This window comes from Symphalangus syndactylus, chromosome 12 (genome assembly GCF_028878055.3).
Source record: "Symphalangus syndactylus isolate Jambi chromosome 12, NHGRI_mSymSyn1-v2.1_pri, whole genome shotgun sequence".
Lineage (NCBI taxonomy): Eukaryota > Metazoa > Chordata > Mammalia > Primates > Hylobatidae > Symphalangus > Symphalangus syndactylus.
This window is the reverse complement of record NC_072441.2, coordinates 120,139,655-120,158,874: the sequence shown is the minus strand read 5'-3', so window position 1 is coordinate 120,158,874 and position 19,220 is coordinate 120,139,655. Positions and strand designations below refer to the sequence as shown.

General features: G+C 41.9%; 1 protein-coding gene across 3 annotated transcripts in view; it reads left to right on the top strand.

Annotated features, from left to right (window-relative positions):
• The window catches only part of TNR (tenascin R), a 429,220-nt gene that overhangs the window by 385,379 nt on the left and 24,621 nt on the right, over positions 1 to 19,220 (top strand). For all 3 annotated transcript variants that reach the window (XM_055255687.2, XM_063625141.1, XM_055255688.2), the window contains 7 exons: positions 135 to 404; positions 1,581 to 1,700; positions 2,599 to 2,745; positions 5,679 to 5,798; positions 9,227 to 9,370; positions 10,057 to 10,187; positions 11,162 to 11,294. In XM_055255687.2, coding sequence (XP_055111662.1) covers positions 135 to 404; positions 1,581 to 1,700; positions 2,599 to 2,745; positions 5,679 to 5,798; positions 9,227 to 9,370; positions 10,057 to 10,187; positions 11,162 to 11,294 — 1,065 coding nt within the window. The remainder of the gene's footprint in view (positions 1 to 134; positions 405 to 1,580; positions 1,701 to 2,598; positions 2,746 to 5,678; positions 5,799 to 9,226; positions 9,371 to 10,056; positions 10,188 to 11,161; positions 11,295 to 19,220) is intronic.

The window sequence follows — 19,220 nt, the reverse complement described above, 5'->3', positions numbered from 1 at the left end:
AATCTCTGGGTTAGTGGGTGAAGGTGTGGCCCTTATTAGCAAGGAGAGCAGGTCCCTTTAGCCAAGAAGTTCTTCTAGCCCAGTGGCCCATCTCTTCACGTGTTTCAGGACCATCCATCTCCTTTGCTTTGCAGGCTTCCGTCCCATCTCTCATCTGCACTTTTCTCACGTGACCTCCTCCAGTGTGAACATCACTTGGAGTGATCCATCTCCCCCAGCAGACAGACTCATTCTGAACTACAGCCCCAGGGATGAGGAGGAAGAGATGATGGAGGTCTCCCTGGATGCCACCAAGAGGCATGCTGTCCTGATGGGCCTGCAACCAGCCACAGAATATATTGTGAACCTTGTGGCTGTCCATGGCACAGTGACCTCTGAGCCCATTGTGGGCTCCATCACCACAGGTGAGGCTGGAGGACTTGGCAGCAGGTGATGAAAGGGGTTCTCACAGTAGCCTTTGACAAATCAATGAAATTTCAAAAGAGAAAGACCCAAGGAGTAGGGGATTGCCTCTATGGCTAGAGAAAGTCTGTGAGCTGTTCTGAAATAGCTACTTCCTCCAGTGCTGCAGAAGATGCATTAGATGAGAGACTCCCACTTGGAAGGTGGGACAAAGTCAATGTCTTGAGGAGGCCAAAGCTTGAATGCATTTGTCCAAAAGACCTCCCACTACCAGCTTAGGAAAAAAGCACTGGAGAAAGCTAGTCTCCAAGAGGAATCCCTCTACAGTGAAGAGACACCTGTTCCTATTCTGGAGAACCGTCTCTTAACTGCCCAGAAAGTTCACTCGTACAATAATGCTTCCTTAGTCTCACATGGGACTAGCATGCAATCAGGTAGTGACCTGGCACTCAGAGAACGGGGTTGATTTGGATGTTGCTTAGAAAACACAGGCACTCTGAGATGAATTGGATCAGTCCCAGCTCATTATTCCCAAATATAGTTTCAAATATGAGGTACATGTGGGTGAAGAGATATATGTTTGGATAGTTTCCTCCTTACTAACAAGAACTCACAAACTGGACAAGAGGATTAAACACTCAGCTGATCAACTCTGTGATCCCCTAGCAGTCAATAAAAAGTCCATAACATAAATGAAATACAATTTAGGAAAATGGATTTGTTCCAGACTTGTGCTCTGAAATCCCTGTACAGTCAATAGGCAGTTTTTCAAAACTGAAACCAAAGGTGGCTGCTAAAGAATAAGAGATACAGGCAAAATTTGGTTTATCTTTAAAAAAATTACCTCAGAGAAAATGCCTGTTTCTCCCAATTCAAAACAAAACATATGAACTTAAAAAAAAGTTCCTATTTGGCTTGTAGATAGGTAACATGTACAGAGCTTGCCAGCTTGGCTTCATGTTGTTAAAATATTCTCCATGAACATAGCTTTGGTCATACCTACAAGGTTTCAAGTGAAACATCAGCCTGACCATGGTTTTAAGATATCCTATTACACAGAAAGATCTTGTCTGCCTTTGGGACAACATTGGCTTTTGGTCAACATAAAACCAGGGGCAAGAATTTCTTTTTCACACTGTGCTTTCTGTCTTTTTCCCACAATCACTGGGTCCTTGTAGGAATTGATCCCCCAAAAGACATCACAATTAGCAATGTGACCAAGGACTCAGTGATGGTCTCCTGGAGCCCTCCTGTTGCATCTTTCGATTACTACCGAGTATCATATCGACCCACCCAAGGTAACAAAGCGATTTGATTTCTCAAAGATACTAAGATTTGGGTGAAGATTGTGGGAGAACTAGCATATCCTGCAGAACATCCACTCCTGCCTGCGTTTTTCCTCTTCTCTGTGGCATGCTCCATCAGAATGAGAGTGAGCTGGTGTGCAGCCAAGAAACCCTGCACTCACCAATGCCTCTTGAGAAAGGCTTGATTACATTCACCCAGAAAGCAGGCCCTTCACTAGCAGAGGTAACTGATCACCATTATCTAGGCAGTGTCTTGAGAAAAAAAGAGCCCCAAAAGAATCTGCCAAGAGCTTGGGTCACATGAACATTCCTACAAGAATGAAGTTCAAGACTAGGATCCGGAGGGATGGCTAAAGACCCAGCAAAGCCAGATGGAGCCTTGGAGGGAACCACAGTGATGTGGTCCCATTTCAGCCACTCCAGACAAGTTATGAGTCAGAGGAAATTGGCCCAGACCTAACCTGCTTCCTGCCAGTTCTTGCTGGTGCATGTGGCATTGTTAAGGAAGTGGAGGGCACACTCACTTCCAGTGAGGATACAGGACAGCATTCCAGACTACACTGTCTCTGGACTGCGGGGACTGCTCCTTGCATCGGTGCCCTTTACACTGCCTTAATGTCATTGTCTTAGAAAAGACCAGCTTGTTAGAAAACCACTTAATAGATAGGTCATTTTTCTTTGCTCCAAGGAGCCCATAAAATGAAGGAGTGAGACCAGTGTGCAAAGCCTCTTCACACTCCAGCATTCCCAGCCCATGAACCATGTATCACCCCTCCCCACTGAGTGCTGAGTCCCACACCCATCTGTGCTTTATTGACATAGACTGTACCATGGGCTGCTTGGATGAAAGAGCTGCTGAATTTTAACTGTAGATTCTTCTCTTCTCCAGTGGGACGACTAGACAGCTCAGTGGTGCCCAACACTGTGACAGAATTCACCATCACCAGACTGTACCCAGCTACCGAATACGAAATCAGCCTCAACAGCGTGCGGGGCAGGGAGGAAAGCGAGCGCATCTGTACTCTTGTGCACACAGGTGGGCATGTCTCCCTACCGTGTCAAGTCAGGACCCTGGCTGAAGATCTGAGTGAGGTTGTTCGGGCTTGTAGAAAGGTTCTGGAGGCCGAGGCTCCATTTCGGGGTGCTCCTCCAACTCACTGTGTCTTGCAGGGCAATTTGCAATTTCTCTCCCCCCATATTCCTCTCTAATACTAAAAGTTTAGAGAGTCACCCTCTAGAAGTCTTGCTGGTTTAGGTTAGGAATTTTCATGGAACTTCCAACAAAAACAGTGCCCTTTCAGACATGTGATGGAAGTGAATTCTAAAACAGATATCTGAATTATTCATCTGATTTTGTAAAAGACTCAGATGAGAAAATTTCACCTCAGAGAAGAAAAGAGTTGTTATTCCAGTAATGGAATGGGGTCATGAAATTCATCATCAGATATAGCAAGAAACCACCAAGAAGCTGCCTTTGCTTTTGCTTTGTGCTCCAGGGAGAAAGAAGGCACCAAAGTGGCCATAAGTCTCTCACCCGGGACCAAAGCAGTGGAGGTGATGTGGCTCCGTGGGCATCCTGGGCTGCCTGCAGGGGCACCGTGTACCTCCTGTCTCTGACAGGCCCCCTAGTCAGATCCAGATGTCTTCTGCATCCTCCATCAGCTCCTGCATAATGACCAGAGGAAGGGAGGTGCAAGGGAGAGACTGGCTTGCAATATGGGAAAGTGGGGAAAGGTAGTCCAAATCCCATGGCCTTCCTCTTAAAAACAAGCCCACGTGATGGGGCTGAAGAGAAGGCTCCTTCGGTAGCAGCACTGCTCTTCCGTCTCTGGCCCCTCAGCAAGTACACCATGCAGAATGTGCAAAGATTCGCTGCAGAACTCACTAGCAGGCACAGCCAAAGTTTTCTACTCCCTTATCCTAGACCGAACCTCCTAGTTGAGCCATCATTCCCACAGCACATGGGAAAACATCCAGCTTGCCTCATTAGGAGAACACCTGGATTTTCTACAGTTGCTTAATTTCCCTGGAGAATGGTATTTCCCAAATGAGGGAAATATACTTCGGAATTCCTCACTGCTTTTGTAAATGTTCTCAGAAGCTCAGAAACAGCATCTCTAAGGCAATGGGCCAAGAAATATTCCTTCACAAACACAAAAATTATTCTTCTAAAGACAGCGCAGAATATTCTGATCTTCCCTAGTCTCCTTCCAGGCTTATGACAACAGATAACACAGCCATTCAGTTTTGCTCTATCTATTAAATTACTTGTGACCATTAAAATATCAACAAGTGTTGACCAGAAGTGAGGTCCAATAAACCAAAAGAAGCCTCTATCCCGCCTTCCTGAACCAAGAAATTCATATTAAAGAAATTAGCCTTTTTCCCATTGAGGACAATAAAATGTATTTCTAGAGCCTCCTATCCCCAAGATAAAAGACAGCAGCAACTTCAGTCAAAAACTCATTTCTTTAGCAGGGCATGGATGCATGCACCTGTAGTCTCAGCTACCAGGGAGGCTGAGGCGGGAGGATCGCTTGAATCCAGGAGTCCAAGGCTACAGTGAGCCATGATCATGCCACTGCATGCCAGCCTGAGTGACAGAGCAAGACCTTGTCTCTCAAAAGAAAAAAAAATCCTTGGGTCATGAGCAGCTAGTATCTCTAAGGCAGATATTTGATACACCAACCCAAATGGTATGCCCATCCAACTGCCCTCCTTGAAGTCTAGGCAGAGCCATTTTGGCAACTTCCAATAACTAGATTGCCCCAGAATGTCTTATTTTGCTGTCGTATGTTTGTTGTAATTTTACGTTGAGGTCTACGATCTTACAACTTTTGGAAGTGAGTACTCCTTCAGGGTGTCATGTTTGTCTCATGGTATCACGCATGTCTCAGATAGATCAAGCCAAGTGTAGTCTAAGGGCTGCATTTGAAGAACTCTTTGAACATGCAGATTATGGATACAATTCAAATTTTAACATTATGAAAATATTGTCCAGGTTGTTTCTTTGTGATAAAGGACATAGGCAAGTGAAAAAATACTTTCAATTAGAGACTAGGGTAAGATCCACAGCAGATCTTGGTTCTCAAAAGTAAATTTTATGACGCTTAGGTTGAGCTGATACCTAAATTGTTGTAATAACATCCACTTGTGATAAATTCTAACCTGATGGAAGAGAAGCACAGTAATAAAGCAAAGACTTAGAGTATGGGCAAGTAAGACTAGGAAGATGATCCTATGACAAGCACACTCTTTTCCTCTAACAGGCCTTTTTGACCTACCTAAGCCTGGAAGAATCCTCTTGACTCTTAATGCAACAAAAAGAATACCCAGGACTCAGTCCTGAGTGAGACTTGTGAGCAGTGAAGCAACCATCCAATAATCAGATATGACTTTTGAGGCAACCTGACTGAGCCCATGCAGTCATTCCATGGGTGGATCTTCTATGTTCTCTGTCCTGGGGATACTCCTGCCCCTATGGAGTTGCCACCACACTTCCTGAAGCTCATCAACAGAGATCTTTCCACGAGGCACACCCTTACATTTGTAAAAGTGCAAATAGCCTGGGAAGTATGATTATCTCATTAACTAAAAATTTATAACAATTTCTGTAGGTTCTTGGTTGCTCCATCTAGCTTTAAATGTTGAAAATTCATTCCAGCCATATCTTGAAATCCTCTGTAATACCTGGCACAGTATTCTGCACATAAGAAGTTCATGAATTAATTAAAAGGAAGAGCTGGGGGAGATTGGGGGAGAACTGGATACTTGAGAGAAGGGAGGCAGGGAGAAATGGAAGAGGCTGATGGAACCAGAAGAGGAGAAAGGGAAGAGGTTTCTGCTCACTTCTTTGTTTTGTAGAGTGCAGCAGCAGTCGTGCACCATGAGTGGAACTTCTGAGATCCTTCCCTGCATTTCTATCCCACAGCTCCTCTTACCTATAACTGATAATCTATTCTGTTTCAGCCATGGACAACCCTGTGGATCTGATTGCTACCAATATCACTCCAACAGAAGCCCTGCTGCAGTGGAAGGCGCCAGTGGGTGAGGTGGAGAACTACGTCATTGTTCTTACACACTTTGCAGGTGGGTGTCTGCAGGCCTGCAGATCAGGCAGGTGGGAACGGTGGGAATTGGAGCTGCAGACCAGTATGATATGAATAAACAAAACATTTTTTCAATCTGAAGGACAGATTAGAAATGTTCCTACTTCAGGTATACTATGAAGCCCTCAAGATATCCCCAAACTCTAGGCTGGGCATCGTGGCTCATGCTTGTAATCCCAGCACTTTAGGCCAAGGCAGGTGGATCACTTGAGGTAAGGAGTTCAAGACCAGCCTGGCCAACATGGTGAAACCCCATCTCTTCTAAAAATACAAAAATTAGCCTGGAGTGGTGGTGCACACCTGTAGTCCCAGCTACTTGGGAGGCTGAGGCAGGAGAATCACTTGAACCCAGGAAGTGGAGGTTACAGTGAGCCAAGATCACGCCATTGCACTCCAGCCTGGGAGTCACAGCAAGACTCCATCTAAAAAAAAAAAAAAAAGATATCCCCAAACTCTGCAAACTGTATCAAATCTAGGAACTGAGAAAGCTGAATCTGAAAGGTACAAGAAAGGCGTGTAACCAAGGGCAAGTACAAAAACAGAGCAATAGCACTAGGAGGATGAAACCCAGAACAGAGCTAAGACTTGCCCCCAAAATGCTACAAACAAGAAAGCAGGCTTTTCTAAATATCTGCAGAGCAAGAAAAACACTGAAGATATAGGACCAAGTTTGAAACAGAAAGTACAGGATAACAGGTGACAAAAGATTCAGGATTGCTAAACTCTTCTGTGTTTTTGTCTTCTCTATTCATATCCAGCCCAACAGGTTTAACTAACACAAAATCTTGAATTTTACTGTCTTCTGCATCATGCTTGTTCACCTTACACCATTTGAAGTTGAACAGAACAGAGAAGCCCAAAGCAAAGTAGTGTTGAGTCCTCCAAGTCTCTAGGCTTAGGGAAGTTATTTCCCTGCCTACATCAAACATGTGATCACGGAATTGTTTTGGGTTATATTCAGGAATCCAGAAAACAAAGATACGAGAAGACAGAAGGCAGGCAGATGTCTTGGTTTTCAAAAATGGCAGAGAAAGCTAATTCTGTAAGCTGCAAAGAAGTAAACTTATTGTCAAAGCTTAGGAAGGTAAAAACTAAAACAGACAATTAAACAACTTGGAAAAGGAATTAGTGATTACCATATAGCAGCACAGATTCACCGAGAATAAGTTTTATCAAAACTACTTTATGTCTTTGTTTTCGTTGGCAAATCTGCTAGTACATTTGTATTTCAGCAAGGCATCAAAAAACCCCACTTATCACTTAGTCCTTAGTTAACATGGAAAAATACATGAAAGGTCATATTTGGAGGTAGCTGGGACTGTAGCTGAATGAATGACCCTCCATGAAGAAGGGATATCATTACTATGAATATGTCCTAACCCTTCTGTGAGCATGCACAATCCATCTCAATCCCTGTCACCCCTCCTTTCATAACATGATCCCACATTTTTTAACTATCGCCATGCTTTCTCAAGCCTCCATGCATTTGCACATGCTCTTTCTTTCACCAGGAAACTCCCCCACTTGTCCGCCTAGAAAACCCATCCTTCAAGTCATGGTTTCAACCCTATCTCTTCTGTCAAAGCTTCCCTGAAGGCAGTCAGACACATCTGCTCACAGACACAAAACACACAGCTCCAACAGAGCAATGAACTTCCATTCATTCCACAAATACTTTTGATGCCTTCCCATGCATCATACACTCTATAAGGCTATAGGGATTCAGAAACAAAAATTGAGCTCTCATCTTTATGGAACTCACTTCTAATGATGTTGCAGAGAAGTAGATAGTTACAACTTGATGTGAGCAGTGTATGCTATAGACATGCACAGAACACCATGGGCCATGTCCAGTGGGCTATTATGAATGGGGTCAAGGTGTGGAGGGCAAGAAAGAAAAAAAGTCTTAGATAAAGTGAAAGAAGAAAAGGAGAAGAAAGGGAATTTCAAGAAAAAGAGCAGACTGTGAGCATTTGCAGAGATGTGAGAGTGTAAGAAGTCTGAAGGACTACCATAGTTTGGTATGGCTGGAGCATTGATCAATGGCATGATGTGCAAACGGGGACATTAAAAAGATGATATCCTTATACATGCTATTCCAAAGCTTAAGCATTAGTTTGAATTTTAACTTGTTTGTATGCCTTTAGACGACAAGAAACTTGAAATCTCAAAGCCCTACCTAGTCTGAAAATGTGCCTAGTAAACTGTTAAATATTAAATAATTTCCAAGTATTCTAATTGCCCAACAGAGGAGTTGGCCCTGAACTAATGAACAGTTTTATCAACAGCTTGAATGAATTCAGAGAAGACATGCTTACCAAATTTGTGTATAAAACAAAATTGTGATCAATAGAATCCAAGTTTGAAAATATTTTAATAAACTGAAACAGTGGCCCAAAACTCAATCAACGAGGCAAAATGCAATAGAAATAAATGCAAAGCTCTGCCCATGGGTATAAAAAAATCAACTAACAAAATTGGATTGGGAGGTAGGGGGAGTGGTTACAAAGAAGGTCTTTGATTAGCAATAATCTTGGTATGTGACAACAATATCACATGGCATTCCCAAAACCTAACTAATTAATATAAGTGGCACAAGCACAGACTGACCGTGTTTATTTCATTGGTCAGTACCTCTCCATTATTGTTCTCAGTTCTCTGAGTTTTGGACTAGCAGGGACATTGATAAACTGTTACTTGTTCAGAGAAAAGTAGACAGGACTATGAAGGTTTTAAAATTGTCACATAAATGTGATGGGAAGTGGGGGCTGAATTTTCTCAGTCTAGTGGAGAGAGAACTTGATTAGAAGGGTGGTGGAGAGGAAGGGGTCATGTAGACAAAAGACTAGATTTACCCTTTATAACTCCAGAGACACGAATAGAAGTTATAGAGAAGACAATTTGACCTGCACAAAAAGAACACTTTTTTTCGGCCGGGCGCGGTGGCTCACGCTTGTAATCCCAGCACTTTGGGAGGCCGAGGCGGGTGGATCACGAGGTCAGGAGATTGCGACCACGGTGAAACCCCGTCTCTACTAAAAATACAAAAAATTAGCCGGGCCTGGTGGCGGGCGCCTGTAGTCCCAGCTACTCGGAGAGGCTGAGGCAGGAGAATGGCGTGAACCCGGGAGGCAGAGCTTGCAGTGAGCCGAGATTGCGCCACTGCACTCCAGCCTGGGTGACAGAGCGAGACTCCATCTCAAAAAAAAAAAAAAAAAAAGAACAATTAAGATATGAAATGAGAGGGGAATCCTTGCATGAAGTAAGATACTAAGCTAGATAACCTATGAAAGATTTTTTTCCAAAATTCTCTAGTAGCAAATCCATGTGAAACACCTTTGGATTTGGTAGATCTTTCCTAAACTAAGTAGCCTTATTCAACCCTTATTCATATTCATTTGAGTTCAGTCGCTGGAGAGACCATCCTGGTTGACGGAGTCAGTGAGGAATTTCGGCTTGTTGACCTGCTTCCTAGCACCCACTATACTGCCACCATGTATGCCACCAATGGGCCTCTCACCAGTGGCACCATCAGCACCAACTTTTCTACTCGTGAGTACATGGTCACCTACATACCCGTATCCCTGGGGACTTTTGTGAAAATGATCAGCTTTCTTGTGGTGGACTAGATTATCACTTATAGGCTTTGGACAGGGCAGCTATGAGCTGTTCTTATTTGGACTGACTACAGCCCAAATTCAGTGAAACTGAGCTGCAACTTTTGGCCAGCAGAGACATGTCTGTTTTCTGCTCTCACCCTGGGTGACAGCAGAAGAACCAGGTCAAGAGAGGTCTGTACTCGGAATGCATCTGCCCCAGAAAAGTCTGATGGATATTAAAAGGCTAGATATCTAGGAAAGAGCTGCTAAGTAGAGTGATGAATAGGAGAAAGTAGACATAGGTAACATGTGGAAACATAAGTTCACAAGTGAACGAGCAGACATGAGAGTTTATCAGGGTCAGGATCTCAGGCATAGAAGGTCAGTGTGGAAGATGTCACACCCAAGCCTAGAGGCCCCGTGAGGGAAGGGGAAGTAGCTGCAAGAATGATCGTGGCACTGAATGATTATCGTCTGACCCAGGAGCACCCTTTATGCTCCTGTCCAAGCCAGAGTGGGGGTCAGCATGTGAGCAATCCTGAGACCAAAGAGGTTGGCAAACAGATACCCATACCTGAAATCAAGCAGGGGGAGGAGCTGGAGAGGCAGGCATGCCCTGGCACTTTCTCCTCTTTGCAGTCCTGGACCCTCCGGCAAACCTGACAGCCAGTGAAGTCACCAGACAAAGTGCCCTGATCTCCTGGCAGCCTCCCAGGGCAGAGATTGAAAATTATGTCTTGACCTACAAATCCACCGATGGAAGCCGCAAGGTGAGATTTTGCTGGAAAGGGAAAAGACCATTTCTCCCAAGTGAGGCCATGTGGAAACTGACTAGTGGAGTGACCACAGAACGTTGGAGGGAGGAGGAAGGAAGCAATTCACAGGGAACTCATCAGCTTCCCATCAAGGATACCCAGCCTGTTGTTGATGAGAGAGCCCTAGTCTGCAAGCCAGAAGATTTGGATGATAGTCCTAGCTCTACTATTACTCTCTATGTAAGTTGAGGCAAAGGACTAAACCTCTTTAAGGCTTGCTTTCTTCTCTAGCTAATGAGGGTCTCTACCCCTGCAACTTCACTGGGTTGTGCTGGTGCTTCCAATACAATGACACAAAGCACATTGGAAACTCCCAAGTACATGATACTGGAATAGTTTTTCAACAGGGCTGAGCAAACATGAGCTGGATACCAAATTCAATAGGCTTTTATGCCTCTTGATAAGCATTATAAAGGTGATATCTGTGTAGCCTACAGTAAAGAAACAACAAATTTTTGTTTTATTTCATCAGTTGAAACAGTTCCTCCAGAACACTGATTTTCAAGTTTTTGTTAGTGAAGCGACCTCTTTTTAAAGGGAAATCATATGCAGAAACCAAAAGCACAGAATACATTTCAGCAGAGTTAGTCTGCTTAATAGAAATAAGGAGGCCTTGGATCCCGCTTCCTCAGCTCTTTCTCTGCTCTCAAGCAAGTACAGTGCAATCTGAAAACTTCCAGATTCAATAATGCAGGTACCTAAATTTATCCCAATGTGCATTCCTGAGATAGAAGCTGGCCTAAATCTCACATGGGAGCTCTCCTCTCTGCTTATTGGTGCAGTAATCCTTATTGTGGAATGGAGAGGATGACAATGGCCATTGCAATACTGACCTAGCTGCCCATAGGATTTGGACTTCCCTTCCCTACTTTCCCAAATTGCAAGCCAGTTGCTCCCTTCCACCACCCTTCCTTTGGCTCATTATACAGGAGCTGATTGTGGATGCAGAAGACACCTGGATTCGACTGGAGGGCCTGTTGGAGAACACACACTACACGGTGCTCCTGCAGGCAGCACAGGACACTGCGTGGAGCAGCATCACCTCCACCGCCTTCACCACAGGTGAGGGAGCATGGCCACTTTGATGCCTTCTTCTCCACTTTCTGATGTTTGGCTCCTCAGCAGCCTCTACTGAGACTTGCCCTGGGAGCAGTTTATCAAAAAATCTCAATTGCCTCCTCCTTCTTTTTCCCTTTCCAAGCCCCTACCAGGAAACCTCTCACTAACAAGGCAACCACAGGAACCAGCAGTACAACTCCCTGGTCCACCCGGACCAATTAAATGCAAAGACATCAGGTTCTGGCTGGGCACGGTGACTCACACCTATAATCCCAGCCCTTCAGGGGCCTAGGTCGGCAGATTACCTGAGGTCAGGAGTTTGAGACCAGCCTGGCCAACATGATAAAACCCTGTCTCTACTGAAAATACAAAAATTAGTTGGGCATGGTGGTGTGCACCTGTAATCCCAGCTACTCAGGAGGCTGAGGCAAGAGAATCACTTGAACCTAGGGAGCAGAGGTTGCAGTGAGCTGAGATCGCAACACTGTACTCCAGCCTGGGTGAAAAAGTGAGACTCCGTCTCAAAAAAAATAAATAAATAAATAAAAATAAAAAAAGTCAGGTTCCTTCTAGTTCAGATTTTCTGCAAGTGGTTTTCCAGCAAAGTTTATCTTTCTCTTCCTCCTTCCTCTGCTACCTGTAATCAGGGACTCACTTAGTAAAGGCAGCAGTAGTAAACCCTCAACATTAAACCTGCAGCTCTTCCCCATACACAAAGCACTTTTGCATTCCTGTGATCTCACTCAGTTCTTATATAACAACTGGTCAGGAAGGCCTGTGATCCCCATTCCACAGATGATGAAACCAAGGTGCATGGAAACCAAAGACTTACATGGCTAGTAAATAGCTGAGTCAGAACTTGAACCCAGGTCTTCTACTTCTAAATGCAGCTGTTCCGGCTGCCTTCCCTCCTTAAGTCAGCAGAAGATACTTGAAAAATGCTGCTAAAGGATAAAAAAATTCCTAATCTCTATAACAGGAAATAACCGAATACCTGACTTTCGAGAGTTACTTGCCAAGTACTGTTTAACCGCATTACATGTATTATCTAATGTAATCCTCACAACAGCCTACGTGGTATGCACTATCATCTCTATTTTTTACAGATGAGGAAATTGGGCCACAGAGAGGTGAGGTAACTCACTCAAGATCCTATAGCTCTTAAGTAAGGGAGCTGGAATTTGACCCCAGATGTTTCAGCTCTGGAATCTGTGTTATTAATGTTTCTCTCTACCACCTCCCACTGTGCCTCTCTACAGTCCGTAATGTAAGGCTGCCCAGCCCCGACTTTGAATTCTCTCCCTGCCCCACATTATGGGAGTGTGGGTGCATACATGTGAGGCAAACCTGAGCATGTCCCATATACTCAGCCACATTCTGCCTGCCATGTCAGAGCACCAGAATGACTGGATTCCCGTCCATGCCTCAGAGCCTCTTCCTCCATCCCCAGAGAGGTGAGAGAAAGTCCCCCAGCCCCACCAGGTGTCTCCCCCACTGCACTCATTCTAAATGACAAAGCAAGACACTGATCAGATATGACAAAATGTCCCCAGTGGTTCTATAGAGTGCGGAGACTGTGAACGAGTCCTCTTCTCCTTTCTTTTTTTACACTTTTCAATCATCACAAAGTATCTTAAATGAGCACATTAATCAGAGAAACAAGTGTTTTAATTAAAAAAATAAAAATAAACCTTGGGGACACAAACAGACATGAATCCAAGATGTATCTTTACCAAGTGGAACTTAGAAGACACTTGATCCCTTTTATTCGGCTAGAGTCAATTATGCTCCCCCTCCATGCTCTTTCAAAGGTGTCTGATCTCAGAACTAAGGTGCTACCCTCTTCTTGTTAAGCCCTTCCCTGCACATTCGCAGGTTAATTAAAGAGGCCTCCATGGTCCTCTTTTCCACGCTACCACGGGTTGGAGCTTTCCATTGAATTAAGAATTTCTTTTCTATAAAAAGGACACAGATGACAGACACTTAAATCAAGCTCCCAATTTGCATATTTATTAGGTCTAAATTAATCATTTTATCCCCAAAATGCATGGGTTTCAATGTTTGCTCAGTGTAGTACGGGCTTTTAATTCCCACCCTGGTGATGCCACAGCTAGCAGTTGTGAGCAGTATGACAATGTGCCTCAAGTCTCTGTGGCAACTTACAGCTGTGCCTTGCTCCAGACCCACCTGGGATGTAAAAGCAAACCAGCTTCTGTGCCCCTCACTGCCCTCTCTTAGATGCAGCTGCGCCAAGCAGTGTGCAATTTTTTGGATCTGGGATCCCAAATCCACCTGGGGCCTCAGCGGGATCAAATAAGCAGAAGATTAACAACACACATGGAAATCTGGAGAGGAGGCAGAATAATGGCTTCATTTGGTGGACAGTGCAGGGGACCATCAGGATGTATTTAGGTTGTTTATTTGTGTTTACAAGACTCCAGTTGACACCGGGCTCTTGGGGCATGACCAATACCAGCTCAGAAAGGGGAAAACAGAAGAGCCCAATTTCCTATGTGGTGAGTGTAGCTACTGACTGAGCTGCTCCATGTAGAGTTTGTATTATTACTTCTGTGGTACATGGCAAAGATATGTCTGTGTTTGGAAGCTTTCGCAGTTTTACTGGAAAGCTCAAATTTAAATGTAAGTCACTGATGCATACCAAACTCTGCTGGCTTTGTCTTGGAGATTTATCAGAACCCACTGAAATGACTGGTTGCAGAATGAAAGATTCTTGGGCAGAAATAATGCATGTTAAAGTATCTTGCACAAAGCCTGGCACATGCCAGACATAATAGATACTGGTTAAATTGAATAGTCAAATCTCAGCTGCAGAGCACAGAAGAGGGGTCTCTGATAAAACAAAGCCTAAGGCGATTTTTAATACCGCTTGTAGGGATAGCACAGGCAAAGAGGTATAGCCTTCAAGAGTATGATGCCCAAATTCCCTCTAATTTCAGGCTCTGTCAGCCACCTCAATGCAAATTTCCCTGAATAAATTCCACTAGGCTACATGGTCATTTGCATGTTAATATTAATGAGCTCTCATTGCCTGTGCCACCTCTCTACCCCAAAGTTTTCTACCCCTGCCCAAGAGCAAATTTTATTAAGGAGGAAAAGAATACAAGGGTATCAGCTTCCAAACTTGGTGAGGTGGGAATGGGGACATTACCAATAAGGAAAAACAAAATTGAAGAGCAGTGTATCTTCACTTATATGCAAGACTGGAGTGCTGCCAGTCAGGACCCCGCAGGCATGAATTACTCTTGCTGAGCAAGAAGTCTGAGAAACACTGGAAGCCTCCCAGGTGATCGCAAGCCAGGGCTAATGGATTTAGAGGCTAATTTCTTTTTAGCAATTAGCATCCTTTCCAACTTCATTGACAGTAACTGACTTTCCCACTTAGCAGTATCCTACTCTTAGGATGGGTTGATCTCAGCTCATCATTCTGAGTGTTTTCTATGCCTTCTCTGACAGAACAAGACAGCTTAAAGTTTGGCCCCAAAGTTGCCTCTATCCACGGATAAACCCTCACCTTGTCCCAAGTGGACCATAAGAGGTTCATTGTAAGCAAGATGCCTACCTGATGGCCTGGAAAAGAGTTAAGATGTCAAAAAATAATTTAAAAAAAACTAAAAAAGAGAAGAAAAGAACTGGCACTCACAAACCCTCAAAAACCTCCTTTGATCAAGATGTCTTCCCTTGTTGTGTTTCTGCCACATAACATAAGTCCATTTCATTCTTTCCTTCATGTTAATAGCTTCTTGTCCTCTTGTCTCTGGTGTTTGCACAAGACTCTGGAGGGAATTAAGTACAAGTAGTATGGAAGAGAAAAAATATGGATACATTATTTATAATTTACTGTCGCCTGAAATTTCATCCAAGGTCTGCTTGTCTTTTAGAGATATGAATATAAATGAGGAAACAAATATTCCCCACAGAGCAGCCAGGACTTGGTGAAATGATTGTCTGAGAGGCAGTTTCACTGTCTCTTTTAATACTATAAAAAGCAAACAAGGTTCTCGCTAAAGCTTGTCCTAAGAGACAGTAAGCACTATAAAATAGGCTGTCTTGACCTTGAGGTTAAGTGAAGACAATCATTTGCAGAGGTACCCCGAGATGGGTAATAAGAAGTTTTCTTTTATTACCTTTGCTCCTGTCCCTGCCCTCCCACATCCAGGCTGAGCTGTTCTGTGGGACTTTTTAAGAAAACTTTGGAGTCTACTCTAAGGCAGGCTTCAGCTTTTGAGGTTGTGAAAATTAATGAAGATTGGCAAACACCACACTCTGGAACAATAGATGGCAGATCATGGAAATTTACGTACTTATCAGATAGACATTCTAGTTAGAAAGGAAAGCCTCATGATCACTATCCACGGCTATCTATCCTCAGATATGCCACAAATCCTTTTCACCAAAGTGCAGAGATGATGGGGCTTCTCTCTGCTCCACTATTTAGAAACAGCTTGAGTTCTTGCTTTATTATAAGACAAACAAACCCCTAAAAGGAGAAGTCTACCTTCTTTCTTTGGGACCTGGCTGTGGAGAAGGAAGTAGGGCACTAATTATCCCATTTGAACAAACCATTTCCATGCAAGTCCAAAATTAATAGAAGGATAGGTGTCAGATCAGAGGTTTCAATTAATCACACTGCACAGTTTATCACATATCACCCATGTCAATCTCCAACAAGGTCCCAGTCTGTATTTACTCATTTATTTCCTTTTACCCTCTTCTCTTCTTCCACCTTCCATAGGCAAGCATTCTGATACATTAAATTTGTGTCCTTTTGTTTGTATGTATTTTTGAAAAATGTGTTCTTGTAAAATTACTTTGAGTATAAATATTTTAAATATATGTAAGCGGTATTGGGTTACATAATTCATTCCCTATTCTCATAGTTTTTGCTCAGCACTGTTTTTCAGACCCATCCGTGTTGTCACGCATCTATATAGTCTTTTGCTTCCAACTGTTGCAAAATACTGCATGGTGGGCACCCATCTTATTTTACCTCTCCATTCTCCCAAAAATGGACATCAGATTGTCTACAACCTCCCACCACCACAAATGGTGCTGCAGTAAATACTTTGTACATGTCCACTTATGGATCACCAAGGTAATGCCTTCTGGAATACATGCCCAGAAGAGGAATTGCTGGGTCATAGGGGATGTGTTTACATAGTTTAACTATGTACTGCTCTCCCACATGCCTGTACTAGTCTACACTCCCTCCAACAGTGGACAAAAGCTCCTATTTCCTAATGACATGCATCATTCCAAATGCCTTGACATGGCCTGGCTTTGTCATTTTTGATAATCTCATAGAGATAATTTATATCTAATTTTTCTAGTTGGATGTCTTTAATAATTAGTTTGAGTTTAAACATCTCTTCCTATGTTTTTTAGTCTTTTGAGTGTTATTTTCCTCTAAATTGCCTGCTCACATAGTTTGTCGATTTTCCGCTGGGTTCATGTACTAAATATTAGCTGTTATTATTTGAGCTTTTGAAACCTTTCTTAAGAAGTCTTTCTCTGCATGTCAGCCAAAAGGTTTTCTTCAATATGTTCTGCTATTAACTTTCTAGATTTATTTCTTGATATTTAGCCTATTTTATATTGGTATTAGTTGAGGATACAGTTTCATTTTTCTTTCTATAGTGAACCAGTTCTCTTAACATCATTTATTAAATAATCCATCTGTTCTGTATTGGTTTGTGGTGCCTCATTGTATATTAAGTTCCCATATGTGCATGGATCTCTCTTTGACCTCTGAACTCTGTATTCTACTCTCAGATCTATTTTTCCATATGGTGTTCCATAAATACCACATTGTGTTTTTATAGCTATAGCTTAATACATTAATATATGGTAAAACAGTTTTCCTTAGTTTTCTTTTCGAGGTTGACTTACCTAATTGGTGGCCTTTATTTTTTCAAAGGCATCTTAGTTTAACTAGTTTATCAAGTTTATCAAGTCCCCCCCTCAAAATTTTTAACTTGAATTTAGATTGAAATTACAATGAATTTGTAAATTAATCTGGGGAGAACTGACATCTTTGTAATACTACAGTCATCCCTTCTGAAGGCCTATAATGCATCTTCATTTGTTCAAATCATCTTTATTTTTTAATAGAGTTGTAAGTTTTTCCTTTATGTTCATAACAAACATTCTATAGGTTCTTGGCTAATTTCTGAACATTTCGTTTTGTATTGCTGATAATTTTTGTCTAATTTAAAAATATATATTTTCTAGTTGGTTATTACCAATGTAGAAAAATACCATTAATTTTTTATATCAATCCAGAATCTAGCAATCCTGCTGAACTCTCTTATTGATTCTAAGTATCTATTGTTTCTGTTAATATTTTTAGGTAAATGATGTCATCTACAAATAATGGCAATCTTATTTCTATACTTCTTATACCTCTTATTTATTTTTCTTTACTTATCACATTACCTAGGACCTCCTGAACTATGTTAAATAGTGACAGTAATATTAGGTACTTTTACTTCTGTTGCATTCAAAAAAGGAATGCAACTAAAGCATTATCATGTTGCATAATCTTTGCTAAATCTTCCTTTTTAAACTCCCTTTAGATAAAAATTTAAATTTAAATTTAAATTAAAAAAAAAACTATTTAGGCCAGGTGCAGTGGCTCACACCTGTAATCCCAGCACTTTGGAAGCAGGTGGATCACATGAGGTCAGGTGGTCGAGAGCAGCCTGGGCAACATGATGAAACCCCATCTCTACTAAAAATACATAAGTTAGCTGGGCATGGTGGTGCACACCTATAATTCCAGCTACTCAGGAGGCTGAGACAGGAGAATCGCTTGACCCCGGGAGGCAGAGGCTGCTGTGAGCCAAGATGACACCACTGCACTCCAACCTGAGCAACAGAGCAAGACCCTGTCTCAAAAAATAAATAAACAAATAAATAAATAAATAATAAAACAAACAAAAAAGCCTATTAAATTTTTTCTAAAATAAAGAAAATATATAATTGGCTAACCTTAAATAAACACAAATAGTGTTTGTTTAGATTTGAGGTTTAAAACATTTATCAAGGTATAGAATTTTCTTCTAAGTTAAGAGTTTTTGTAATAAGCTTTGTTGTTAAACTTTATCAAATGGTTTTTATAATACCTATTCAATTTATTGTACAACTTTTATCAGTTAGTATACTAATGAGGTGAGTTATACTAATAGCTTCTTTCTCGATATATTAATTACAATCCTTAGAGAAATCTCACCTGAATATGATTTGTTAATGCACTGTTATATATGGTTAGCTACTATCCGTTTAGACTTTTCACATCTACAGTCGTAAATGAAACTGACCTATATATTTTTTTTTCTTGTGTATACCTCTTTATTGGGTTTTGAAATCCATGTTCACTAATCTCACTCTAAAAAGAAACAAAAAAAGCTAGACAGTTTCATCTTTCACTCTTTTTTCTTTTTTGTTTCTTTTGTGGAATAACTTGTTCAGGACAGAACTCCTCACTAAAACCACCTGGGCATGTTGTTGTTTTGTTTGTGTCTTTTTGTTTCTTTGTTTTTGGAATGGGAAACATTTGACTACCACGTCTAAGTTTTTTAAATTAATTATCCATCCATGCTCTTGCTTTCTTCTTGTACCAGTTTTGACCCTTTATAAATTTTTGGAAATATATTCATTTCATCTGAGTTCCAGAATTTAGTAGCATAAAATTCTTCAAAAGACTTTTTTCATTGTTTTTTTTATCTCTACCGCATCTGTAGCTATTTTCTCTTTTTCATTTTATTTTTTTTCATATTCTGTCTTTACTTCTCAGTCTTCCTAGTGATATATTTCTTTCATTAATATTTTCAAAGAACCAGACTTTAGATTTCAGATCCATAGTCATGTTTATTTATCCCTCCTCCTTTCTTAAATGTGTCAATATGGCAT